We start from the raw sequence: 27,756 nt of genomic DNA, 5'->3' as shown, positions 1-27,756 counted from the left end.
GAGCAGACTCCCAAGTTCCTCAGCTTTAAGCGGCTCCTTGGAAACCCCAGGCTCTCTCTGAGGTGTGCCAGCTGGCGATCCCCCGCGCGCTGGCTGGCTTGCAGATGTCTGCTGCAGGTTTTTCACTCCTCCAAGCGCTGTCCCTCTGTCTCGTGTCCGTGCGGTTTGCTTTAAGGGTGATCCAGTTCTTAGATCCAGTTGTTATGTCGGGTCCTTGGAAAGACTGGCAGATATATGTGCACCATACATCCTCATCCCATATATTTTTCAATATATATGCGTGTGGATATAGCGGTTCTCCTTGCCTATGCAGCAGGGTTTTTCACTCCTCCAAGCGCTGTCCCTCTGTCTCGTGTCCGTGCGGTTTGCTTTAAGGGTGATCCAGTTCTTAGATCCAGTTGTTATGTCGGGTCCTTGGAAAGACTGGCAGATATATGTGCACCATACATCCTCATCCCATATATTTTTCAATATATATGCGTGTGGATATAGCGGTTCTCCTTGCCTATGCAGCAGCTCCAGGGAGCTGTGGTTGCAATGGCACAGTGGGGGTCAGCAGCATCCTTGCTGCTTGGTGCTAACATGAGAGCAAGACCGAGCAAGGTCAGGCTGTGACAGCGTGCCTCCTTCCATGTCCATCCCTGCTGGGCAGAGGGGAGTGCACGAATGGTGGCTCCCCTGGGAAAAGACGAGAGATGTGCAGGAGAACCCATCAGAGCCAGGCATATATAGGAGACCCTTGAGGACAGTGAGGCAACAGGTATTTTTTTTTTTTTAAACCCATCATTTTGCATGTATAAGACGTTAATGGTTACACAAGGCTGTTTTCTAAAGTATCAAAATGTCAAGTTCTGTGCAGATGCCCAGTGGATGAAGGGGACTGTGCAATACCTACACCACAGTACCTGCAAAAGCTCCGTGGTCTGGGAGGTGCTGCTTCTGCATTTCGAATGTTTCATCCCATTCCCCTTCCATTGTCCTTCCTGTTCTTGCTTTTTTTTTTTTCTTTGTAATAATAGCTAAATTAGATGTCTGGTAAAGTGGAGTTGCTCAGAAGCATCTGTGGGATTTAGAAGCACAAGTCCGATTGAAAAGCAGCGGGCCCTGGGCCCTGAGTCCCGCTAGGGAATCGCAAGTGGTTTGATGAGCTAAAACTGGGACAGCAGCGATGCGGCCGCTAGAGAGGCTGGATTTGGCACTGCTCGGGGTTTTTGTGATTTGAAGTAATGAGCAGGGTTCTGCCATACTGGAGACAAAAGCGCTCTTTTATGATTTTTTTTTTTTTCCAGGCGATGTGGCTATAGCAAGGCTAAACAAGACCCAGAAGAAGAAAAGATGCATTTTCATAACGGCCACAGTGAGTAAAGATCGAACGTGTGTATGTGCAGTTTTGGCTCTGTGTGGTAATGAGAAGTACAAGTGAGAGGAGGGTTTTTTCCAGAAACCATTTTGCTGGTAATTCACAGGAGAATTCCGTTTATTCTGTTATTCAGTAAGTTGCCCCTGCTCCAGCCCCCCGGAGACCTGAGCGTTTGCACAGTCCTTACGTGCCCAGCTGTTCCCACCAGTGCCTTGTGAGCGGGTCTTTCCAGCGAGCCGTTTCCTTCTGTTTCTTTGCTGTGTGACTCAAGATGCCATTAATTTTGCTGGGCCAGCATGTAATAGCTGTATATTTTTGGGGTCTGGATGTATCTGTGGAATACACATTGCTCCAGCCCAGCCAGCGGTGAGGACTGAGCCCACTGCTCCTCCCTGCCTCGGATGCCTCTGCAGAGGTGTGAGTTAATGCCCAAAGCTGATTTGGATACACAAACCTCTACGGAGGTGCTGGAAAGTACATCTCGTGGTTGCTGTCAGTCCTTCCGTACATCCAGATCCAGTGTTTGAAAAACCTTCCTTCGTCAAGTGCTGTGGGATGTGGGAACGGGGAGCAGCACGGTGCCTTTTGGGGTGGAAAAGGCAAACGCATCTGGAGCGAAAGTCAGATTTCCATTAGTGCTGTGTAATGAAGGCAGCAGGAACCGAGTCAATTAAGAGCTGTAGTGTAATGTAGCTGTCTTATTAGACCGATGAGCAGTTCTGCGTGCCAGCAGCCTTAATGATTGTCAAAACAAACTTATAATATGGATAATGAAAATACTTTTTCCCCTCTCAAGTCCTGGAGAAAAAGCCCACTATTGATTATATTTATACTGGTACAACCCACAGGCTTTGTACTGCAAATACTGCGTTCATTTACATCCCAGTAACTCCATCTGAAATGATGCGGCCGATTGATTAGCTAATATGTGACTGGCAGGGCATAATTTATTGCAGCTCTCCATCAACCCCCATCCACCCAACTTGCTTTGCCAGTTGTTCCCTTAACATTTTGCTTTTTCTACTTTTCCTCCTGGCGTACCCTTTCCAGACCCAGAAAGGTCTCCTTTTGCACCAGACCCCGGACTAGCCCGTTACACAGGACCCAGAGGGATTTTTGGCTGCACATCGTTCCAGCTGAGCACTGTCGCGTGCTTTTCTAAATATGATGAAGTCGCACGTATGTTGCATATCAACTGAATGTCTTTTCCAAGGATGCTTGCTCTTACAGCATTTCAAAACACAGAGCATCTAAAAAGTGTTATATATACATTTTTCCTGTAGAAATAGGTTTCCCTGCTGCAGTGTTCCCCAGCAAAGCAGAGCACGAGGGTATTGCCCATCGTCTGTCATGCTGTGTCATGCGGTAACGCTCCTAATTTGTGTTTGCAGTTAAGCTGCCGGGAGTGAGGACCTACATCGACCCCCACACCTATGAGGACCCTAATCAAGCTGTCCACGAGTTTGCTAAGGAGATCGAAGCTTCCTGCATAACCATTGAAAGAGTGATTGGAGCTGGTACGGACCACGACCCTTACAGCAGCGTGGAGGGTTGGCTTTCTTAACACAAGGGATTGGGGAAGGGCTGTGAAATCCTTGTACCCTGCGAGTGATGGGGAGCATGCTCCAGCTGAAGTTTGGGACAAACCTGTCATTGTCTGTGGTTTTGAAATTCAGTGGCAGAAAAAGGTCACATTTGGACCAAGCTGAGTTGTTTTGATGGATGCTAAGGGAAATGAAGCACTTAAAATGGTGAAAAGAACATGAAAACTAACCTTTTTCTCCTCCCCCGTTGAGGTCAATCTTGAAACAATAATTAAGAATAGGAAGTAATCTGAGAGAGGAAAAAAATGCACAAACCAAAGTCCCAAATTTCCCTGGTTAAAAGAAGAAATTCCCATTTTCTTTCCATTTAAGCTGTTCATTTGGACTTGTATCCCACCTTAGGAATATTTTTATCCTCAGAAATTGTGTTGTTGGAGGTAATTTACTGTTCACCAGAGAAAGGAAAAAAAAAAACCATTTGGGTTACTTTTTTTGTAAAGGTGGTCATAAAATCAGAAAGGGTTTATAGTCTATAAAAATATATGTTGCTGTGAAAAGCTGACAGCATTCTATCTGTTTAACTTACCAGCACAAGGTTAAGCAGCCAGTGGCTTGTGTTTTACAGCTGTCTATACAGGGCAATGATATAGGGTATGTGTCAGGGCTCTTTCATCTACTAGACAAAAACATGAAATGAGGAAAAAGCCCAGTGGAATATAGAGCATAGCTCTTTAGATATAGGAAAATTACATTTTTCTTCCTAGCTTTCTTGTGCTTATGAATTATTTGGCTGGGCTGCGTGGTCAGCTCAGTAGATGGATGCGTGCCGTGCATTCCTCCGGCACGCTGTGATCCCGTTCTTTCTGGTTTTCCTCTGAAGGTGAATTTGGGGAAGTCTGCAGCGGGCGACTGAAGCTGCAGGGAAAACGCGAGTTTCCTGTGGCTATCAAAACCCTGAAGGTGGGCTACACAGAGAAGCAGAGGCGAGATTTCCTGGGAGAAGCAAGCATCATGGGGCAGTTCGACCACCCCAACATCATCCACCTGGAAGGTGTCGTCACAAAAAGTAGGTGCAAGTTGCTGTGGGTCTGTCCTTGAACTCTGACTGATGGGAGAGGTGGTTAGGGGAAAAAAACTCGGGTAGCTTGCATTTTGACTGCATCTTTCATCATTTCCCAAAAAACAGCAAACTGCCTTTGCCCAAAATTTTGCACTTTGTAGATCCAGCTGGGAACAGCTTCCCCAACGCTGCAAAAGGGGGTTTGTACCCAAGAGATTTTGGCGTTCTTCCAGCTAGAATGGGTAGATCATGGCTCAAATGATAAAAAAAAGCTAACTCACGCAGGATGTGAACAAGGACAGAAGTTAGCTCAAGTTTTGTTTTCCAGAAGCAGGGAAGAACGAGAGTGTAGCTGAAGGGGACAGGGCTGTATAAAAACTACAGTCAAAGCAAGCTCCCTCTGGGATCTGCTAGTGATGCTGGTGGGAATAGTTGCCCCTGATGCTGGCAGATAGATTATGAGAGGGGCGAGGGCTGGGGAAAATGTAAAAAAAACATTACGGAGGTGTGACTGCTCAGTTAGCAAAATAACCTTCCACAGCTTTCCCAGCCCAGTTCTTCTCCCAGTTCCTGTATGCTCTGAAGACGAGGGAAGAGGAGGGGACGGCACAGCCCAGTGTGCCCAGTCCAAGCCTCTCCGGCTGTTGGGGCTGTGCTGAGGCTGTGGGAAAGGTGCAGAGATGTTGTTGCTCTTCCATTTTAAAGCCTTGGAGGATCTACAGTATTTGCATCGAGGATTTTTTGTTGAAAACAACAAGTCCTTTGTTTTCAGATGTATGTTAAGTGTTTTGGGAAGTTTTTGCTAGCTGGAGAAGCACCAGCCTCCCAAGTGTGAATGACTATCTCCCCTCTTGTCTTCATGATCGGTGACATCAGAGCTTAGCTCCTGGCACTCAGATGCCAGCATCTGGGGCCATGTGGCTCTGTTAGTACCATTTGGTATTCATCAGAGGCAGCGTCTCCAAAATTAGTTATTTTTCAGAGCTGTAATAGAGAAGTTGCAGAGACACCAGCCATTTGTCCTGTTTGTTTCCTTATAACCTACAGAAAATCAATGCTGGTTTGCAACCAAGAGCCTTTTCTTGCATTTTTCCTTGAAACTGCATTTCCTAAAACTTCTAAAAAAAAAAAAAAAAAAAAAGTCATTTCTCCCAATAATTGAATAAACATCAAACTTCCTTGGGGTCACCTTGTATAGCCCTTAATATATGAAAGCCTCACCATGTCCATCCGCCCTGGACAGAAAGCTCCCGTTTCCAGCCCTGCAGGGATGTGGGATGTTGGGCAGGAGGTGAGCGATGTTTGTACATCCATAAAAGCTGCTGCTGACACCGTCTTGAGTCTTGTGGGCTGCCAGGGCCTCCGGGGATGAGGGTGAATCCCACTTTTGGAGAGGATCTGGCTCCCTAGCAAGCTTCTTCCTGAAGTGGCCATCTGGTCCAAAGGCAGTGGAACCACAGGAGGCTTTGCTTCTGAATTGGACTGGGAGTGAGTGGCGTTGGGATGCAGGGGGTACGTGCACCCTGAGCTCCTCATTAGCTCAGTAAATGCTTGTTTACTACACTCAGAATTTTTTCCATTAGGCATCTGGAGCATCTTCTCAGCTTTTTTCTTTTCTTATAAATGGACCGAAACAACCTGGATGAATCCCAAACTACGCTGCTGTCTCCATCTATTGTTTACCTTCTCTTTCCCGTCAGTGTTTTAGTTGTTAGCGTATCATAGATCCACATCTTTAGGGTAAATCGTCTTCACGGCATCGTGATTTACTTTGGAAGTAAATTAAGTTCAATTGAATTAGGCCATTTTTAATTCTCAACGAGAATACCCGCGCAGGGGCTTCATACCATTTAACTAATCTACTTCAAACGCACACCTTAGTTAATTTGGATTAATTGTCTTCATTGTCCCCATGCAGACAAGCCTTTAGCTATTCCTGCTTTCCAAAGGTAGTGTCAGTCCTCTTTCCATTCATATCCCCGTGTCCACATTGCATTAGCACATCGGTGTGAATGACATCCACGCACATTTACGGCCCCGTGACGCCGGCGGCAGGGAGCCCTGCTGACTCGGAGAATCAGCCCAGCACTTGAGAAGGGCCAATGTTATTTTACGTTGTTGAAAGTTACTCTATTTGTGTTTCTATTTCCACGCTCCTGGATATGAGGCTAATTTATTCCACAATTCCTGTCAACCTGCAGCAGGCAGATGATGAAACATAGGTGCCAGAAATCTTCTTTTCCGCACTCAGGTGGCAGCCAAAGGCAGGAATCTGAGGGAGGTCCCCAAGGGTGGTGGCATAGCAAAACCCCAGTCTTGCTGCAATGGTGCCTTGAATTGTCAGACATATGGGACCCTATGCTACAGTCATTTAAAACCAAAAAATGTAAAAAAATGAAGGGGTATACCTGGGATTGTCCTTCCTTGCATAGCCACCGATGTGCTCACCAGCCTCTAGCAACATCACCCAAGATCTCTCTTCCCTCCTGCGCGCAGCCCGTGTTGTGTGTAGACAGAAGGCTGTGGTCCTTGCAGATGGGGTTTGTGATGTTGTTTGGGATTCAGCGATATTGTCCTTGGACTCATGGTGCATTTCTCGTCGTGAAAGTGTGACTTTAGGCCAGCTCTGAGCTCAGGCAGTGGCTGTGATGGTAACTTCAGCACAGGTCCCTCACGCTGCAAGGGTGGTGTCTGCACAACGGCAAGAGTTTTGATGGACAAGTTTACAATGATCTTTATTCTGTAGATAATTAAGCAGTAAATTAGGCAAATAGGTAAGGGGAAAGTGGGAAGATTGAGATCAGTCTAAATGGCAGAACATCCGCTCATTTTTCGGAGCATTTACCTTCACTTGCATGTTGTGACACGCAGCAGCTCTCGTTGATCATTTCTACCAAAGACATTTATAATGCGCTTTATAAATAATTGACAGCTCCTCTTTTGTCTGTGCTTTATGCTAGCTAATGGAAATTGATTTAAATAAAAAATAATTTACATGTTCTTATAAGATTTCATTGAATTTACAAGGGCTGGAGCACGCCACATTAATTATTGGTATGTCATTGTGGCAAGCTAGCGAGAAATTAGATATAAAAACTGAGCAAAAACTATATATATAATTACCATTAAAGTGACTCGGGCATGAAAATTAATCAAATGGATTTGGAAGAACATTTTTATTCCTGTCAACAATAGGAGGCCAGGTCTTTTGTTAAGAACTTTTATTTTGATTTCCACTCGCACTCACTCCGTACTTAAATTGCTTTTGTTCTGCAGCACAAATATTCCTTTTGTTACTCCCAGGTGTGTTTACAAGCGTAGTCACATAGGATTACATGAATTACAAGGGATGTAATCCCATCCTTTCCTAGTCTTGGTTTTGGTCAAGCTCAGATAGATACTTCAGGTCATCGTGGCTGGTCTTCCTGGGCTCCTGTTGTTCCTTCGGGATGCTGAAGCTCTAGGAAGAGGCTGTGTGTAGGTTGCCTGGGTTCAGCTCACAACCTATTCCTCAAATATCATCTAAACACCAGGGCTTGGTACCCCACCCATAATAACTGGGTTACTTTTGATCCCCTCCTCCTCGATTCCCCTATTTCTGCATACATTTTGGCAAAAACTGTCGTCCCGCGGGGACAGCAGTGTCTGGGTGTAGATTTACTGTTGCACAGCTGTATGTTCACATTCAGGCACGTTCTGAAATGACTTCATTGTTCTTCATGGTTTTTACACGAATTGCTGCTAACAAACTGGTGCACTTTTTTTTTTCCCAGGCAAACCAGTGATGATAGTAACTGAATACATGGAGAACGGTTCTCTGGATACGTTTTTGAAGGTAATAACTTTAAAGAGGGCCACACGCACACTTTTTCCAGGGGCACCTTGGTTGATGTTTGGATTCTTTGCAATGGTCAGTAGCCATGAAAATGTTTGCTGGGTGCTAGACCAGCCATTGGTGCTGTCTGGAGGCAGCAGTAGCTCAGTTGTCTATTTGATCTGTATTTATACAGCATCATGAAGGACCTGGTTTGTGCATTGATACAAACAGATAAGAATAAATTGGGGAATATTATGTTTATTTTAGAAGGTGCTCTGCTGCACGGAAATGGTTCATTTATCGAAAAACTTTTTCAAGAGCACATCCACACTGCACCATGGCAAACCCCAGACTTGCCAGAGCTTTTCATGGAACATAAGAGCTAGAGAAGGGAGGATAGAGTAAGTGGTTAGAAATGCAGTGGTGGAGTAATGTGGGAGGAGCCCTTACCTGCAAATATTCATGCATGGACCTCTGCAGGTAGGATTTACATACCACTTGGTGTTGTTCAGTTGGCCAACTTGGAGACAGCCCACCCTGGCGCTTTTATACACATCACTACACGTGTTCATTCCCACTCACAATCTCTTCATCAGTCACCGGTGGAAATAGCTCGCTCCTTGATCTCCAGTTAAAAGAACTACATTTCCTTAGCTTTGTCTCTAGAGATCCTAATCCAAACAGGGAAACTTTGAAAAGCTTTGTGGTCAGAGCATGAGAGAAATGAATTATTAATTTCCCTGTTTTTCTTCCCCGGAGACTTGCCTTTGCATTTTTATTCATGCACACGCCACGCTGAGGGTGCAGAGACTCTCGGCTGATCAAATGTCTCCTTCCCTTTGCAGAAGAATGATGGGCAGTTCACGGTCATCCAGCTGGTCGGGATGCTGCGAGGCATCGCGTCGGGAATGAAGTACCTGTCTGACATGGGTTACGTACACAGAGATCTCGCCGCCAGAAATATCCTCATCAACAGCAACTTAGTCTGCAAGGTGTCTGACTTTGGCCTCTCCAGAGTCCTAGAAGATGACCCCGAAGCTGCGTACACAACCAGGGTGAGTTCTGAGCATACCGAACTGATGGAGCTCAAGAAAAATGTATTCCCTGGCACGTTTTGGCATTCGGGCTCTTCATCAAAGAGGTTTCTGCAAATCCAGAGCCTCTAACTGTGAGCGAGGGTTTGGTGATGTTACCAGTTAATCAGTATCAGATGGATTTTGCAAATGCCTCTCGTTGGGTAGTGAGGATGGCCAAATAAGGCAAAACTTAAACTAATAACTTATAAGTTCATGTTGGGCACCAGGTCAAATAGCAAACTTTGCAAAGGCGCCGCGCTCCCAGCTGTATCCTGTCCTCTTCGGTGCGTACCGAAGGAAGGAAAGAGGAAGAGCAAGTGCTTTGCTTAGGCACCCACACAGAGATGTAAACCATGGTCTTCTGGACAGTTTGACCCTTTTAAAACATCGGCAAGCGTCTAACGCCTGTTGCAAATGACGCACATTGCCCTCAACGTTACCCTGCTGAGGGTAATTTCCCCCAGCTTGAGAAAAGGCTGCTCCAGCCTCTTTCCATCCATCATCCATCCTTCCAGGGCATCAGCCCACCCATCCCAGTGCGAGTCCCCACGGTCCCAGTGCTGCGGAGAGTGGGTGGACAGCACGGGCATGGATAGAACCCCCACTAGCCATGGCAGCGATCGGCACGCCTGGACATTGCCCATTAATGTGTTTTTCCCAGGGTATTGTTTTGCGGGTGATGAGAGCTCTCTGGGTCGCATTCCCGGTTCCCCGCGGAGATTTTGCAATCTGGGAAAGGCCGTTCAGCTCTTGGCAGCCACTCAGGGCCAGCCCTGCCGCGGCTGCAGCGTGCTGCCTGCGCTAATTGGCACTGCTGAGGAGCTGGCCCCTCGCTTACGGCGGGCGCTGATAAGCCTGTGAATAAATAATTATTGGAAGAAGGGACTTTTTAAAATTTGCTTTGAAAATGTGTTCCAAATTCTCTCTTTTTCCAATAACAAACACCGTTGGGGGGCATTCAGGGAGACTTTCCAATATTTAGCTCAACACTGAAAGGAAAGGACTTCACAGTGAAATATATTTTGATATAAATCAGGGGAGACAACTCTTTAAACCCAATGAGAAACGCATTTCTTAATCCCAACTCTCCTTTCCCTCCCCTTTTCCTTCTCCGAGCTGGTCTGAAGTTTGATTTCTAAAATGGTAGAAAGGGGAAAAGGAAATAGCAAAGCACATTTGACAGCTGTGGCATCATTGTCGGTCCCACGGCAGAGGCCAAACAGTCTGGTCTTTGCACACACAGATTTCTGTGCCCGCTACGCAGATCTCTCTGCAGGATGAAGACCACATTAAAGAAAAAAAAAAAAAAAGCATTACTTCTGCAGCAATTTGCATGAAGCCCTCGTTAGATCAAAGTCTTCCTCGGCTTCAGAGCTGCCTGTTCCTCCCCTGCTTGCTCTCAGAGACGGAGGAACTGTATTCCCCGACCAAGCCGTGCAACATAATTGAGATGTTGATCCTATACATGTCCCGGCACTCAAACAGCATTCAAACAACAAACCTTCAGGACAGCCAATTAGTAGGCAGCCTACAAATGCTTATGGGCTGAGATAATGCGGAAAGGGGCCTCATGCTGTCAAACAGATTTACTTTAAAATTCGATGTCTCTTTCCAGAGAGAAAATAACATCCCTTGGTGCCCTAAGAAGTGCTGTTTCGTCCTTTTTTTGCATGTTTCCTGCCCTCTGAAATCTGTTTTTTGGTGGGTTGTTTTTTTTTTTTTCATTTATTTTCATTCTAGGGAGGGAAGATCCCCATCCGATGGACGGCACCCGAGGCAATCGCCTTCCGCAAATTCACGTCAGCCAGCGACGTTTGGAGCTACGGCATCGTGATGTGGGAGGTGATGTCCTACGGCGAGAGACCTTACTGGGAAATGACAAACCAAGATGTAAGCACGTGCGAGCGCTGCCGCGTGATGGGATTTTGAGGGCTCAGCATTCATTCTGCAATCAGAGAAGCAGGATGGGGACAAGAGGAGGAGAGCCGCTGTAAAAGTGGCTTTGCTCCCCCATGGTAGATTAAACCAATCCTCCTGTTTGATGCTCGTTTTTTGCAGCAGCAGCCCAGAACAGGCTGTGTGCAGAGGAAAATGTGTCTGCCCGCACAGAGGTGAGCCTGCTTCCCCCAGCAGACCGCTGGAGCTTCACTAATGCTGTTAGAGCTGGAGCCTGGCCCTCCTTTGCTCCATGACAAAGGTCTGCCAGGGGATGGATCCTGATAACCGGCAGCGTTGCAGTTGTGTGTTCAAACCCCTGCTGCCACCTAAAGCAGAAACTCAAGAGAGTCATGGAAAGGGCTTTGTTTCGCTGCACAAAAGCCGGGTGATTTGATCTAGTGACAGCGGTCCAGAGAGCTGCATCTTGGCTGCCCTTGCATCGCTGATCTCAAGAGCACAGTTTTGCTCCTGTTGAGAACATCGTTTAAGCCTGTGCTGACACATGCTCTCATGGTTCAATTGTACAGCACCCTTTGAGCTGTGTCCCCTTGCTCCTGTGGTTCCTGTGGCCCCTCAAGCCTCTGACCGTAAAGCCACCCTCTGAAGCATCTCCAAACAGGGAGGTGCCTGGGGACACTGTCCCTCTCCTTCAAGACATCTTCCAGTAGGATCTTTTGATCCCACTGCAGGGCTGCCTCCTACCCTGAGCTCACCATAAACATCAGTCCTTGTCCAAGGCTGACGGGTCCCTGCTCCTCCATGGGCTTCCTCTGGTCCCCAGCACACCTGATGTTTCATCCTCATCTCTTTCTTGAGCAGCATCCCCATCCCTTTGACTTTCTGCCATTCCACCAGCAGCAAGCGCTCTGGCTGAGCCTTCTGTTTCTTCTGTGTTTTGTCTGTGGGCCGTTGCCATCAGAGGATGTGAATACCTGTCACGCCGAGCTGCTGCCTCATCTCGCTTCAAGTGCAGGCGCGGAAAGGAGCGGTACCTTTGAGACAGTCACGCCGCGCTTCTTGCCAGGGAGATGAGCGCGTTGTTTGGCATGAATGCCCCGCCGCTCCTGCGCTGCTGAGGCTGTCGTGTTTGCAGGGAGCTGGGTAATGCAGCATGGACCTACACAGGGATTTATCTCAATCAAATAGAGACACATTCATCCATAGCCTGTGCAGAGAACGCCGGCTATTGAGCACTGCGACTGTCTTCAATGCTGACACACCGGTGGAGCACGGTGGTGTTCAGTCAGTGCCAGGCTAAGGGGAGTCCCTTGTCTGGATTGTAATGCTAGAAACATCCATGCTTCGCAGAACTGTTCCAAAAAACCCAAATGCCTCTGTGCACCCTGGGGTGTGGGGTGAATTTCCCACTGACCTGAGAAGAAGCGGATGGGGGACTGGTTGCTTTAGCAGCAGAAAGCAGAGGGTTTATGGGCAGTGGTTCCTGCTCGGGCTTTGCTTGGGTTACCTCCATAATGTGTGCAGGTGGATGGAGGTAGCCTGGGAAACTTAGTGCTGGGGCAGAGAAATGTTTCTCGTGCGATTTACGCCTTCCTCCTCCGTGTTCTGAAGGGACCTCCTCTACTGTCTTCCTCTCCTTGTGTTGGCAGAAGAACCAGCGGTGTTAGATACAGCGTTGGCTTTCGTGCGGGGGACCAGGGGGCTCTGCTCACATGAATTTTGGACTCGGTTGCGCGAGGGTTTCTTGTTGCATGGTTTGTAATTAAAGCATGTTGTTTGCAGTCACAGTCGGTGATGAGCAAACGGTTCTCCCCGTGTTACAGCCGGGTTGCTCTGAAGTGTCAGTGCCATAGGGCAGGCAGGGTTGCAACTGCCAAGGCTACAAACCACGTTTTAAAGTCCTGCTGGTCTCTGGGTGACCTTCTGAAAATATGCTTTGACTTGGCCACAAGATAAGGCTTTGATGCAGCAATTGTTGAGAGGAATTTTGTGGCCTGTGTTACAGAGGTTGGTGTAAACTAAATGATCGCAGTGGTTGCTTTTTAGGCTTCAGGCTGGTGGTTTTGTGAAAATACGGAGCTAAAAGTGTTTGCTGGAATAGACTATCCCAGGCTGTCCTCTCCCAGGCATCCCCAGTTCAGTCATCCTGATCCATTAGTGAGTAGTGCTTGTCCAGAAGAGGAAAAGAGACAAAAATGCCTCATTTTAGGTGCAAATTTTATCTCTGCAAGTCTTAGAAAGCAGTACACATCAACAAACAGAACAGCAAATAGGCCACTTTATTATTTTCTAGGTATTGTGGTAGCTACAAGTGACTTATCTTTGTCGTCTCTTTCTTTTGCTCCTATTATTGCCAGACCCCCAAGGCACCTTCAGATGCACAAGTGTATTTCAGTGTCCCAGCTCCTCGCAGTATTTTGATCCCATTTACATTGCATCGCCAGAACGAACGACATCCTGTAAATTGAGTTAACGCTATTGATTGTGATGTGACTGCCAGGAATACCGAGCACGCGTAACCCCATTGCAGATGTAGTTCAGATACTCTGAGCTGGTGCCAGATGGTCTGCTCCCCGTCTTGCTACTATTTTCTTTCTGCTACAGCTGGAGGATGATCCGTTATTGTTATAAAGACAGACACGGGCACAGCAAATAACGTTCTCGTGGCTGTGCCACACTGGGGCTTTTTTTTTATAGAGCCGCTGAAATTTGGGGTCAGGGACCAGCTGAAAAGGCTGATGTGAAGAATAGACAATGCAGATAGCATCGTGTGATGGGGCTGGTTTGGGAGCCTGCCAGCAAAAGCCAGGCTGGAGGAGAGGTGGCTTTGCAGGCACAGGTTGGGTGGAGAGCAGTGCAACTACTCCACCGACAGATGAAATCTTGGGTGGGCACAAAAGGACCGCAGGTCTCGTGGGCTAGATTTTCGGACATGCTCAATACCCTTGAAGAAGATTACCAAGCCTCACTGAATTTCTTCTCTGCTACCGACTTCCTTAGGGGATTTGAGGTTCCCCCTATGACCGTGCAGCCAGCCTGGCTCATTCCTGGGACTCCTCCGCTTGGCACGAAGCCCTGCGGTGGAGGATGATTTGAAAGCGATCCGTGCAGTGCTGAATTTCCAATCCATCTTGAAATGCAATGCCAGCCTGACACGGCTCTTCCTGTACCGTGTATGGGGATTAAAGATCAAGAAAACAACTTCCATGCTAACCACAGAGCTTTCTTTTCAAACACAGGATGCTCTCAAATCGTCAGTGAGACGGTGCCTAGCGTGAATGGCATCTGAGGCAGTCTTTGGAGTCCCGCAGTGAAGCTCTGCGGTTTTCCACACAGCAATAGCTGCTTCCAGCTCCTTTTGGTCAACCAGTCTTGGGAGTAGAGGGTGTGAAGATGGGCTGCCAGGACTCTCTTAGTACGGTCACAGGGCTTTGTAGCTTGAAACAAGACCTGCATTCTCCTGATGATTGCTCAGGGTTCAAAGTGGGAACTGCTGGGCTTGGACCCCTGCTGTAAATCTGCCCCAGACTGGGGAAAACAAGTTGCTTTCTTCAATTCTGCTCTCATGTATTCCTTTCTGCCTTTCAGGAGGGCAGGCAACAGATGTGCATGCCGCTTGGTTTAGATACAGAACCATAGATGGTTTGTATTTGAAATCAGTGCAACAACTCTCCCCTGGTTTTAATTTACATACTGTCGGGCTGACATTTTAAAATCCTGGCAGAAATGCGGCCACGCTAAGAAATGACTAGACCCAGACAGTATTGAATGATATATGAGATGGTTGTTCTGCCTCCGCCTTGGATCCATCCATCAATTAGTATTCAAAGTCTCTTTTGAAATACAGTCAGACTTTTATTACTGCAATACAAATTTGTGGTCTAGCACATGCCTCCTCATTTCAGAAGAAGCCAGCATCTGAATAAACAAAATTGCTGTGCTCCAAGAAGATGCCAGGGAGCCCCGTAGGCTGCTGTTCGTGGAGTTAGGGCAGGCTCCAGGAGCTGCAGACCTCAGCTGAGCTTTGAACAAGTGCAACCTGAGATCTGCCCCCCTGCTTGCAGCGGTGCCTGGGCTTTCTAGATTTATTTTTCTGACCAAAAATTTAAGTTATTCATCCCATAGGAAATCTGAAAGATAGTGGTGTGGACTGGGTTCGGCTCTTGTATGCAGGCTTGGGGAGCAGTGGAACTGTACGTGAGCATATTGCTGGCCCCCGAGTTCTCTGTTTAAATCAATTTGCATTTGGGAAAAAGGCAAGAGGAGGCAAAGCAAACCATCAGCCTTGTGTTTTGCCACCTGTAGGTGATTAAAGCCGTGGAGGAAGGCTATCGCCTGCCGAGCCCCATGGACTGCCCTGCTGCTCTCTACCAGCTCATGCTCGACTGCTGGCAGAAGGACCGCAACAGCAGGCCCAAGTTTGACGAAATTGTCAGCATGCTGGACAAGCTCATCCGGAACCCAAGCAGCTTGAAGACGTTGGTGAATGCATCGAGCAGGTACAAACTCATTTCTCAGAGCAAGATTCTTGTCTGAATACCCGCCCTTGGGGTTGAATTGCCACTTATTATTCAGCCTGCGCATGCTCCGGTGGGTGTTTGTGTTGGCTTTGCATGGTGAGCTTTTGGTAGCTGGGGGAGCTACAGAAGCGGCTTCTGTGAGAAGATGCCAGGAGCTTCCCCTTTGTCGGGTAGAGCCAATGTCAGCCGGCTCCAAGATGGACCTGCCGCTGGCCAAGCCTGAGCCCAGCAGCGATGGTGGGGGTGCCTCTGGGATAACATATTTAAGAAGGGGGGAAAAAGCCTGTGCAATTGCTGCCAGAGAGAGGAGCAAGAACATGTGGGAGAAGCAGCTCTGCAGACACCAAAGTCAGTGCAGAAGGAGGGGAGGAGGTGCTCCAGGCGCCGGAGCAGAGATTCCCCTGCAGCCCACGGTGCGGACCCTGGTGAGGCAGCTGTGCCCTGCAGCTGTGGAGGTAACGGTGGGGCAAGTCTGCTTTGCCCGTGATGGTAGTTGGTGACTGATCCCTCCCTGTCCTTATCTTGACCCACGAGCCTTTCGTTATATTTATATTGAGGAGGGGAGTGATAGAGCAGCTGTGGTGGCCCCTGGTGTCCAGCCAGGGTCAACCCACCACAGTGCTCCTCCAGTTTCGTTATGTCCAGAGGCGTTTTCCCAAATCAACTTTTTCTGTTTCAGTTGGTGGGCAGGTGAGCAGTTCAGTTACTCTATAAAAGCAGTGCTGCTACCACAAAGAAAATTCCTATGGCCTGTCTTTCAGAAGCGGGAGTTTCAGCAGTATTTCCAGGTGCATGATAAAACTACCTGCGCTCTGCCCCAAGGTTAGAGAGGGCGAGACTTGAGTGCATGAAGTAGATAATAAACACTACTCAAATTATCTGTTGACTTTATCTGGGTAATACAAACCAAGGGCGTCTCTTGGGGAAACTCTTAGGATGCTCCAAGCTCACAGATGGCCAAGTGCATTCTCTCGCAACTATTCCCAGGTGCGTTAGCCGCCACCTCCAGTTCTGGCAGTCTCAGTAATCGCAAGGAGATCTCTGTGGCTCCCAAAGAGTTGTACACAAACCATTTGCTAAAACCACACTAAGCGAAAAGAGCAGCCGTTGTGCAGTTAGACGTGAATCTCAGTGGCGACACAGCTATGAATAAGGTAAATACAGACAACAAATAAAGTTGCGCTTGGGGAAAGAGAGATTAATTTTTTTTAGTGAGTTTTAGTGTTGGGGTCTCCACCATACTAGAGTTTTGGAGAGGTTTTTTTATTTTTTCACTGTAAGCACACAAGTGTTCTATTTCAAAGCCTCTGTGCTGCTAATCACTCGGTCCCTCGCAAGGTCATGAAGGAGTGATGGATGTAAGTCATCGCTGCTTCGCTGATGGCAGTGGAGTTCCCTGATTAACGCTGGAGCAAGCCCTTCAGAAAAGCTTGTTCTCAGAGGAGACACTCTTACACCAAACTGGTATGCCAGAAAAGAGAAAAACAGGCAGCAAACCGTTTCCTTGAGCTGCTAAGCACTGTGCTGATGTTTTATTCCATGAACAGGTCCACGCAATTCCAAACCTCCCCTTTTCAAAGCTGCTGTGGGTATCCTCGTGTGGATGGAGCACGTGAACAGCCAGGCTTTGGGGCTGTGTTTCTAGAACCATAGATTGCTGTGCCCAGGCCATAGTTAATTCCAGATGAATCATAATTTCAACATAAAGCAGCTGCAGAGGATTTTTTTTATATATGTAATGTATTCTTTATGGAAATTCTCATTAATGCAAATCAGGGAGGCAGTCACTCTCTACATTACAGCGTGTGCATATCAGTAGGTACCTCCTGACATTAGTGATGAAAATCCACTTCTCATTATGATTACTTAGGAGTTTGGAATTCCTCATGTGTATAAAATGTTATGGGAAGCCATTATGCTCTTGGTAGTGCAAGTATTCACATTTTATTGGACCCTTCAGCATTGCTGTTAAATAAACAAATAATACTAATGTGCTCGTAAAATATACGAAGATTCCTGAAGTGCTATAATAATGTAATATCCCCACTCTCCTTCCAGTTGAAAGTCTTTTAAGTGTAATTCTCACTGTCAGAGGCTGATCCAGCAAACTTTTTTTTTTTTTTTAACCTGTGGGTAATAATCTTTATGCAAGGCTTATGTTAGCTGTACGTCCTGATTTACAAAGCAGGGGAGAAATGTGGCTTCTCTCCCGGCTGACCTTGGACAAGCCCCGGGTGCTCTCTGCACATCGTGGGTCTGTACGTGGCACGGGTCGCTCGCACCCGGTACCGTGTCGGTGTTTCTGCTGCGGTGAAGGGTTATTATTTGCCTGAATTGCTGCTTCCGTGCATGGCATAGCCGAGCAGGGAGCAATTGCCGCGGGGAGGTTTTTGAGCCAGGGTGCAGGAGCAGGAGTCGCGTTGGTTGGCGCGTTGCTGCTCTCTGCAGGGATCACCGGACGCTGCCCGCATCCAAAATCCCGACTGGACTTTGCGGGAGCAGCTCCTGAAGTGTTAACAGCAGCCTGCCATTGACAGGCCCTGCTGGGAAATGTAATTTGGGTTTCGGCTGCCAGGCTCTGGGCTGTCCTAAGTTAATTATGAGCTTTAAAGGGAGAGCAGGAAAACAGAGCAGGAGGAGGGAAACTGCAGACCTGGAAATACGAGTGTGTGGGGCAGCCTGGTACAAGAAGAGCCTGCTTGTGGGCGAGGGGCAGCAGGGATGGACACTAGCCCTCTCCTCTTCTTTCTGCTTGTAGTGCAGACCAGAAATGACAGTAACTAACTCCAAAGTGGGCACACTTCTCTGGGCGAAGTGTGTTTAATACGTGGCGTATCAAGCCTGCTGGGAGGATTTGGGCTGCAGCAATCACTGAAAACATGATGAAGAGCCAAGCAACTGCTTCACGTTGGGTTCATCTTGATACTGACTGTTTGCCTTCTCTTTGTTTTGCTTTTGTCTTCAGAGTATCAAACCTGTTGGTAGAGCACAATCCAGTGGGGAGCGGTGCCTACAGGTCGGTGGCTGAGTGGCTGGAAGCCATCAAAATGGGCCGGTACACGGAGATCTTCATGGAGAATGGCTACAGTTCGATGGATGCTGTGGCTCAGGTGACCCTAGAGTGAGTAGTGTCCAGATTGTTTTCACCTCATCTGTTGGAATGGCAGGGGTGGGGAAGACAAACATATTCAAAAATACGTAAGGGAGAGGCTGCAGAAAGGGAAACCATCACCCTTTGTCTGCAGTCAGCAGTTTCTCTTGTAGCATCTGCACTGATGAGAACAAGTGCAGGCAACGCTAACGCTTACGGTCACTGCATGGGCAGCCAGTGCTCCGGCTCCTTTGCTCACAGAAGTTAATGCTTGAGTTTGAATAATTGACAACCCATCCTCTCGACATAATAGTAGTTGATTACTTGGGGTTAAATTAAAAACCCCTCACCCTACTAGTAAATGTGTAGGAGCTCGAGTCCCCACTGAGTTATACTGGCTTTACACCAGATTAGCTGGTTTCAGAGTTGATTTGGATGTAGCCAGGTGGACAGCCAGGCCCAGTAAAGCATGGAGATGGTGTTCAGCATGAGCAGAAACAAGCGTAGATACAGCCGGTGCCAACAGAAGAGCATCACCAGACCCAGAGCTCCAGGCTCCCTGGCCAAGATTCTTCCTTCTGAACGTACCCTTGGTTTTGGCACATGGGTGTGACTGCAGTGGGGTGACAGCACTAAAACAACTTGGGGCTGCTGGTTTGTTATACTCCACCTTTAATTGCCTGTCTTCTTGTGTAGTGACGTCTGTGCTTTCCTGCTGACTTGAGCTTGCCCCAGAGCCTGCCTGTCCAGCTGGGTCAGCTTGAGCTTAGCTTACTGCAGGCTTGAGGCACAATGGGAAGGGTTAAGCTCCATGCTGCTTTGGAGGAGGTCCTGGCTCCTCCGACCATATGCAGATGGCCAGCGCACATACAGAATTGGTGCCAAGGATTAGGAATAAAACAAGAAAAATTCCCCACACCCTACAGGACCACAGCATTTCTCCTGTCTGCCCCAGGGCTTGCTGTACAGGGTAGGAGGTCTTTTGCACGTTGATGCAGGTTGGTGACACCCACATTGAGCTCAACTTCGCCTTAGTGGGACAAGCCATGCATGGAAGGAGAGCAAGAGCGTCTCTACTCTCATTCAGATTTTATTTTCTCCACCCGTATCGCCAATGGCCCCTTACAACTGGCCTTATCCAGCCTAACTTCAGTCACTCCCATGAAACCCCCAAGGCAGGGATGAAGTCCTCCCTAGTGACTGTCCAGGGAGCCAGGGTGCATGGATTTCCACCTAGATCCTTTTTCGCGTGCCTGAGACATGGTTTCTCAGCCTAGTCCTGCAATTATTTGCCATGTTACTTTGGCGTTTGAAGACTCCATGGTTCCTTACCTACTCATCTTATATGGCCCAGAAACACCGGGCTTGGGGGCTTCGTGGTTTCTCAGCCTAGTCCTGCAATTATTTGCCATGTTACTTTGGCGTTTGAAGACTCCATGGTTCCTACTCATCTGATATGGCCCAGAAACACCGGGCTTCGGGGCTTCGTTTAGACTAGTGATCTACAAATGCTGGCCAAGGAAGAGGTCCATCCCCAGGGTGGTCAGAGTCCATACAGCGGGAAGATACAGTCAGAGGGTGAGTGGGAAGAGGAGGGATAGGATGAGGCAGTAACTTAAGAGAATTGGAAAACATTGGAGTGTTCCCCTCTCCTGTACCACCTCAATCTTATCATCAGAGCAAGTCCTGGTAGAAAATGCAGATTATCTATAACTTAAGTATTCCTTGGGATGCCCATTTATAATTAATAAATAATAGAAGAAACTATTACAACTGTGCTGAATACAACCTTTTAGTGAGTGTAACATTTCAGATTGTGAAATTATCTCCTTAATTTGACTAAAAAATTTAAACACTTCTTTATATTTATTTTTTGGTATTACAGAAATTTCAAAAGTATCCCCCAAAATATTTTCAGGCTATCCAGAAGGTACTTCAAAATGTTTTTTCTGATTGGCAGTGAACCAAGAAATCCATTATCTGTATGGTTCTAGCCAGAAAGGCAAGTTGGTTTAAAACTCTTTAAATAAGATGATAGCTGCCAGAGATGCTCTGATCCTCCACCAGGTCCCAGTATGTTCTCTATGGCGCAGGTGTCGCCCTGCTCTGGTCCTTTACTGTCCCCAGTGGAGACAACATGTCTGAGCTGCTCAGCTTCAGCTTTCCTCCAGCCTTTTACAGCAGCGGAGGAGCTGATGCCTGGGGGCCTCAGGAGCCTCTGGAGGGGGGAGTGGGGCTGGAGCTGAAAGGAGCCGTTTCATGGATCCCTCTTACACTGCAGTTGAAACTGAAAAAAGGCAAGTTGAAAAGCTCCAACCTCACATCTTAGGCAAGGGCTGCATGAAGCAGAAAACAAGATTGTCTATGAATGCATAGCCTGCAGGTGGCTGGACAGGCTTTGTTCTGGATATTTCGATGCTAGGCTTCTAAAGAGAGGCACCATTGCCCCCCTGCATAGTGTTCAGCCTGGGTTAGCTCATCTTCCCAAGGCTGAGCACAAACCCCGAGACCGTTGGCATGGCTGTCTCCAGCTCACCTGATACTGATTTCACTCTTAAAATGTGCTGGGAGGCTCTTGTAGACCTTTTTTTTGGTGCAGCGGTGGCTTAGCAAGAAGGCTTGGCCCTGCTCAGGTCTATTTTGGGGAAAAATCAAGACTTCTCTCAACCCATCAAGACAAAAGACCAGATTCTCGGCTGTTAAAAAAAGGAGAAACCATCATAGTGGCTTAAGAGGAAAGGTGTCCTGTGTTGAAGACCTGAACCGCATGCTCAGGATGATGGCAACTGGCAGATTGCCCTTAAAATCAACAGAATAAGGGAGAGAAATGGCTTCTGGGGGCACTCAGCTGAGACTCTCACAGGTTCTTCAAAAAATAAACACCAGAACAAGCAAAGTTCTGTAAAGGTTAATATACTGGGGGTTTTGGTTTTCTGGAGGTTTGCCTTTTTTTCTCCCCGTAAAAGGGAACAACAAAACATTTAATACCCTGCAAAGGAGAATTGAGGTTAAATGTTCCTTGTCATTTTTAATAGAGGCAACTGTTCGATATATTCCAGAGCTGGGACTTGGGGGGATCAGGTGAAAAGATGATCTGAACATTTGAAAGTAGCTTGCTTTCCCCAAATGACATCAGTAAAACATTTTTTACAGTTTAAGAGGTTGCCTTCAAATACCATCCCAAATTGTATTCCCCAAATTCAAGCTGTGAAGGAGATAGATGTGGAAATTAGATGGAGAAAGGAGAACTGGATAATCACTGCCAGAAAAGGTGGGGGGGGAACCAAAAACATGATGAATGCAAAGAATTCCTAAAATCTACTGAAAAAAATTCAGAGTATATAATGCTGACGGGACTGGTGACTGTGGGTGCCCAGCTTGTGGCCTCTCTACGGGACCTGGTTGAGATGGTAGATGTTCAGCTTGTTGGTTGTTTTTTTAAAATCCCCACCTGCGGCGTGCAAAGCAAAATCCCGATTACCGCCCTGCTTCTTTCAAACTGGTGGCTTGGAGTGTTTATTCCAGAAGAGAGCAGTATTAGTGACAAATTTCTGAAAGCAAAAGATGAAAAAGCTGAAACTGGTGAATATCACCCCAAGTCCTGAGCTCTGCCTGCTTAAGCAAAGTCCTGAAAATGTATGTGTTCAAACAAAGAGTAATGTCTACATTTAGCTCTAATTCTTGCAAAGGGACGAATCACCTTGTGAAAAGTGGAGCCTCACCCTCCACCCCCTCTTTCCAACTGGATATCAGACTTGAAGGCAACCTTTCCAGTGGACCAGAGCTGCTCTTTAAACTTGTGGACCACCTAGTGACCTTGAGTGTGTCTGGAGCTCTTTCAATCCACTGCAAGAATAACTTGACCAGGACAATACTCAAGAATAGCTAGATCCATGACATGAGTTTCAGTCTGACCCTTGACTGGACCGATCACTAACCGTGTGGACTACATAATTCCACCTTTTGAAAGATCTGTACGCACTGAATCTCAGGACACCCTGTTGTTTGTTATTAGTTGAAGAGCTCTGAATATTTGTAATAATATGTGCTGTGTTGCTTTGCATTGTATTTTTTTTTCCTTCTAAAATAAAATAAATTATTTATTAAAAGTTATATGGGATGTAGAGCGTTTAAGAGTTCACCTGCTCTAGAGGCTTATTCCTAACCTGAAATCTCAATCCTGGGATTGCGGTACCATGTCTGCTTCTGAACAAACCAGTTCTCATCTTGTAATCAAGTAGGATGGGAATCATGAGTAAGAGCAGATGAACTCTTAAAAAAAATTTTTTTTTAAATCCTCATTTCATGCAGAAGTCCCTAGCAAGTGGATTCCTCTCTCTTTAGCGCCTTCTCAAGGTCTTTGAGGTGGTTCTTCTTTCCCCTCATTCCAACTGACAACTACCTAACTCCGTGAGCAGTCCCGGTCTGCACGGGCAATTGTAGAGTTGCACCACGTGAAGAAGAGTGGTGAAATCTGCCCTGGATGGGAGGAGATGAAAGACAAAAAAATCTGTGATAGGTTGATGGCTGCTGGCCACGGAGATCTTTCAGGACCCTGGCCCCTGTGCTTGCATGAGGGAGGGGGGGTGTGTTTTCTGTGGCAATGCGGTCCTAGTCCACACTGTGTTTGACAAACCCGTCCATGGTGTATAAGTAGTTCTGTTTGTAAATAAAATGTTTTAAATATATTTCTGACAATGTCAAGACCGTGAATTCAACCCTTGCAAATGGAAGATGTGGTGAAGGGGATGCTGTGTTGGCTCTGGCACGTGCAGCTGCGTACAGGCTGTTTGGGAGGAGCCGACACCAATTTTCCCCTTTATTTCTTTGGCTTGTTGGCCAGCTGAGGTTGTCCTCTTAGTGCTGCGTTAGGAAACGATTTGAATTCCTGCCTATTTCCATTTTCAGCCTGACATGAATGAAAAAGAAGTGAAAAGGGGAGACTCCTCTCTGAAACACGACTAAAAGTTGGCTTGTTGCTGGGGAGGGGTCAAGCATTTTGAAGACCCCCCATGGCAGACGGGTGCACGTATCTTCACGGGGAGCACCCCTGCTGCTGCCACAACAGTGCCCACAAAACCCGACGTCTGGGGTAGGGTCACTTGCCACAAAACCCGACATCTGGGGTAGCATCACTTGCATGGCACATTGCAACCTGGGTCCTGATCACCAGTGCCCTTTGTCCCCAGGTCCTGGCTGTGGCTTTTCTTGCAGGAAATTCCACGTTCCTATTGCAAAGCCCCAGCAGGTCCCACACACATCTCCTCCGCAGAGCTGAGCCCAGGGAAATTACCAGTTGGTTGCGGTAACGTGAGCCAAGCATCTCTGGGCTGGAGCTTGAGAACAGTTGTTTTGCAGCCCTTTGGCACAAAAGTTTGATTTTTTTTTTTTGTCCCAAAACCAGATGGTTTGTGCACCCAATTTTGTTTAAAATTGGCTTCTGCCTTTCGCCGCTTTAAGTCCTTCAGCGCCGGATGCAGGGGAGCGTGCAGAGTGCTGTAAGGCACGCCTGGAAAACAGGATCTCTGGGCTGGAGCTTGAGAACAGTTGTTTTGCAGCCCTTTGGCACAAAAGTTTGATTTTTTTTTTTTGTCCCAAAACCAGATGGTTTGTGCACCCAATTTTGTTTAAAATTGGCTTCTGCCTTTCGCCGCTTTAAGTCCTTCAGCGCCGGATGCAGGGGAGCGTGCAGAGTGCTGTAAGGCACGCCTGGAAAACAGGAATTAAAGCGCCTGCGTTCTCTCTAGGTGGTTTTTGGAAAGTTTTGTTGCCAGCTTAGCAAAGCACGAGGCGGCTTTTGAATAAAGCTGCTGCTTTTATACAGGGCGAGCATCTGGCTCAGGAGCTGGGGGCTGGATTAGGCTTCTGGTCCGTCTTTGCCGAGGTAGAAGACCCCACAGTAGTTATTTTCCCTTCTCTGAGGAGTCCTTTGGCCCGTGGCTCTGCATTCGAGAGGATTCAATATTCCAAAAAAATAGACTGGATCCCCTGGTGAGCAGCTAATGCATTGAAACCAGAAACTCCTTTTTCTTCTTTCTCTCTTGGAAATCAATGAGGGGCTCCTCAAGGATATTGAGTTATAGGGGATACTATTAAAAAAAAAAAAAAAAAAAGCTGTGTAGTGAGTAGTTTTTCTTACGAGACTGATGGAGCTGCGTGTGAAGCACCAAGGTGCACATGCCTTTCCCATAGTTTCAGGTTACTTTGTCTGCATTACATGCAAGAGTACCAGAAATTATAAATACATTAAATACTTGGTGCTGGATTTTCAAAAGAGCTCAGCTTGCACTTTAGATACCCAAAAAAAAAAAAAATGGAGAAAAAAGGAGCTGAATTCTCCAAAAGTGCCAGCAGAGCAGCACACAGCAGGGGGAAGATGGATGTTGGCTCTTTTAAAAATCAGGTCCTGTGCTGTTTTTTTTTTTTTTTTTAATCTTTGGTGTGAACTTCCAACTGTGCTGTGTACATAAAATAAATGGCATGTAACAATAGCATTACTGCATTTTCCTTCGTTATTAAGATGGCTTGCTGAACTGGTTTCACAATCCAGTGGAGGCAGAAATGAAAGCGTGCCCCCCGAGAAGGCAGACACCTTTTGAAGGTGCCGCAGCCTCTTCTGCCAGGCGAGGAGCGGTGCTGATGTGTCTCATGAACCTCCCTTGCTCCTTGCCCCTTACCTTGTGATTTCCCCGGTGCATCGGCGAGATGCTTTGCCAAAAAAGGGTATGATAATGAAATGAAGGAAGCGTTTAGCCTCGAGCTGAAAATCTGGTATTTTCCAAATCAAAAGGCTGAAAGCGTGACAGTCCTTGGAGAATGACAGATCTAGCTTTTGGCTTCAACCAGCTTATGTGTTAACATATCAACCTTCACTCGGGATTACTTTTTTATTCAAAGCAATATTTATCTATGTAATTTTTGGATGTGGCTGGTTGGTTGTATCCACACAGGAGCCTCTGTCCAGAGCGTGAAGCTGCTGAGAGAGGCACACCTCCATGGGTAGCTCCCACACGTTTATGCCAAAGTATTTTGGTGGCCATTGCACATGTTCACCTGCAGTCCAGCACGGAGCTGTGCTGTGAGCTGTGGGCCAGGTTTGCAATGTGTCACAGGTGATGGTTGGGCTCCCAGGTGTCACGGGAGATCCTGGCCCTTGAGAGCACCAGCCCTGCCAGTGTGGTTTCCAAAAAGCCCATAGGGCCCCACTTTGAAACATCCTTTATTCAGTCCAGCTTGGGGGTAGAAATTGAGGGGCTGATATTTCTCTGGTGGAAGGCTTCAGAAAAAAAATAACACTGCCTCTCTTAAGTCAAACTGCTCCTCCAACAATGTCTCTGTCTTTGTGGATGCACCTGTCTTGGTCTTTCTTGATTTTATTCCGACTATTTCTTTGCTAACACTTTTCCCCTTATAAAGAAATCCCTGCAGTTACACTCTGACGTAACCCACGGTCTCACCGGCTTTGGTTGTGTCATTGAATCTGATCACCCAAGGTCCTGCCATAGGACCTCCAGGGGACGACTTGTCCCACTCCTTTCTTTGGATGGGATAAATTGTCCTCTGGAGGAGGTGATTTTTTCACACCATAGATATGGACCTTGGTGATTACCTTCATCTAGACACCAAAATTCTAGAGAGCTGAACTTCTGAGAAGATAATCTTTCCTCCTCATCCTGCATTTCACATCAACTCTCTTTTTTCACAGCCCAGTAGACTTAACACTTTTGGCTTGTAGAATTCACCCCCAAAAAAATCAAACATGAGTTTGCATGGGTTTTGCAAAGGCCCGGAGGAGACCTGTGTTCCCAGTTCCTGTTGGCTTTAGGGGGTCTTCAGGGTGGTGGCCATGCTCTGGGCTTTTGCTGTTCAGCTCTCTGTAAGAGCTGGCTCTAAGGTTGCACTTTGTTGGGTCTTTGGCTTTGCCTCGTCCGAAGAGGAAGGAAGCGTGGATTGACCTCGCTGCTCACTGCTTGTACCCAAGAGCAAATCCCATCCTCTCCCAGGAGAAGAGGAAACTGCAACGTGGGCTTTCTTATGCAGCTTTTCTCTTGGAAATAGGACTTTCCACGCCTAGCAGAGTCCTTGGCCAAAGCCCATGCTGATGCTTTGCTGTCCAGCTTTTCCCCTTGGCCACTGAGGTGATCCTCAGCCATTTAAGTTGCTGTCAGCCATTAAAAAATAATAAAAAAATGTTGAAAATTAAACTTGCCTCATTTATAAAGGGCTTCAGGAGCCGCCAATGGCAAGAGGTAGGCGCTGGCAGCAGCACTGGCACGTGTTGTGCGCGGCAGCGTGTGCCTGGGCGGGCCCTGGAACCAACGTCTGCTTTCTCCCACAGGGATTTGAGGCGGCTGGGAGTGACACTTGTTGGTCACCAGAAGAAGATAATGAACAGCCTTCAGGAGATGAAGGTCCAGTTGGTGAATGGGATGGTGCCGTTGTAACTCGGTTTTAAAGTCACTTCCTCGAGTGGGTCGGTCCTGCACTTTGTACTCTAGCCCGGAGATTTATTTTGACTAAAAAAAAAAAAAAAGGAAAAAAGAAAAAAGGGAAATTCAGTGGTTTCTACGACTGAAGGACGGCCTCTGCCACAGCATTTCTAAAGCAGTGTTTGACTAAAGTTTTCCTTTTCTTCCTCTTTGTGTCGTCATTTTCATAAAGTAAATGTAAGATGCATGGAACATGGAAACGGATCTGCTGTACGTGAGGTTAACCCGTCTCTTGCGCTTCAGCGATGATGACGACGAGCCTTCCCACCACACGTTGTCTGTACATGGACACTATATACATATATACACAGCACCTTTCTATACTGAATTACGGCAGCACATGGTGATACTTCCAAGGACTGACTTGAGCAGAGGAGTTTTGTAGCCATTCGCGGGCTCCCAAAAGCTGCAGTTTACTGGAGTTTTCTTCGAGTCTTACTTGTCTACAGAAGTGTATTGAAGAGCAATATGGTTAGATTATTTCTCGATAGATATTTTGTTTTGTACATTTAAAGAAAAGGAAAAAAATGCTGTTACACAGCGTTAAGTTATAGAGACTAGTGTATAAACGTGTTGCTTGCTCCATGGCAAATACAATACAGGGTGTATATTTTTTTTTTTCCTCTCTCTGTGCTACCAAGTTCTTTCCCTTTGCTCTTCTGGGAGGATAACACATGACGACGATGTATATAATGTACAGTTTGCTACACATCAGGTACAAGATTGGGGCTCTTTCCTTGGTTGGCTCTTTTTTTTTTCTCCCCACCCTTTTGCTTACTTTTGTCTCCCTTTTGTGTTACCACTATGCTTTGTGTTTTGAGCAGCATAGAAAGCTTTTGGGAGTTTTGATTGCATATATAAGGTAGGAGCAGTCTGCTTCAATAAAAGACCTCGCAGGTGTGG

At 47.0% G+C, this 27,756-nt stretch overlaps 1 protein-coding gene across 1 annotated transcript; it reads left to right on the top strand.

Moving 5' to 3' along the window:
• Positions 1–1,289: 1,289 nt before the first annotated feature.
• On the top strand, positions 1,290–27,756 carry LOC104471932 (ephrin type-A receptor 5; the record flags this gene model as incomplete). The annotated part of the gene is made up of 9 exons (XM_010087446.1): positions 1,290–1,357; positions 2,752–2,877; positions 3,785–3,970; positions 7,738–7,799; positions 8,627–8,836; positions 10,598–10,747; positions 15,059–15,252; positions 18,239–18,394; positions 26,703–27,756. Coding segments are annotated over 9 exons (1,258 nt in total), but the record flags the coding sequence as incomplete, so codon positions are not given.

The sequence above is a fragment of the Pterocles gutturalis genome, unplaced genomic scaffold (assembly GCF_000699245.1).
Source record: "Pterocles gutturalis isolate BGI_N339 unplaced genomic scaffold, ASM69924v1 scaffold11906, whole genome shotgun sequence".
In the NCBI taxonomy this organism is placed as follows: domain Eukaryota; kingdom Metazoa; phylum Chordata; class Aves; order Pterocliformes; family Pteroclidae; genus Pterocles; species Pterocles gutturalis.
The sequence above is the reverse complement of the archived record's forward strand: the minus strand, read 5'-3'. Positions and strand labels throughout refer to the sequence as shown.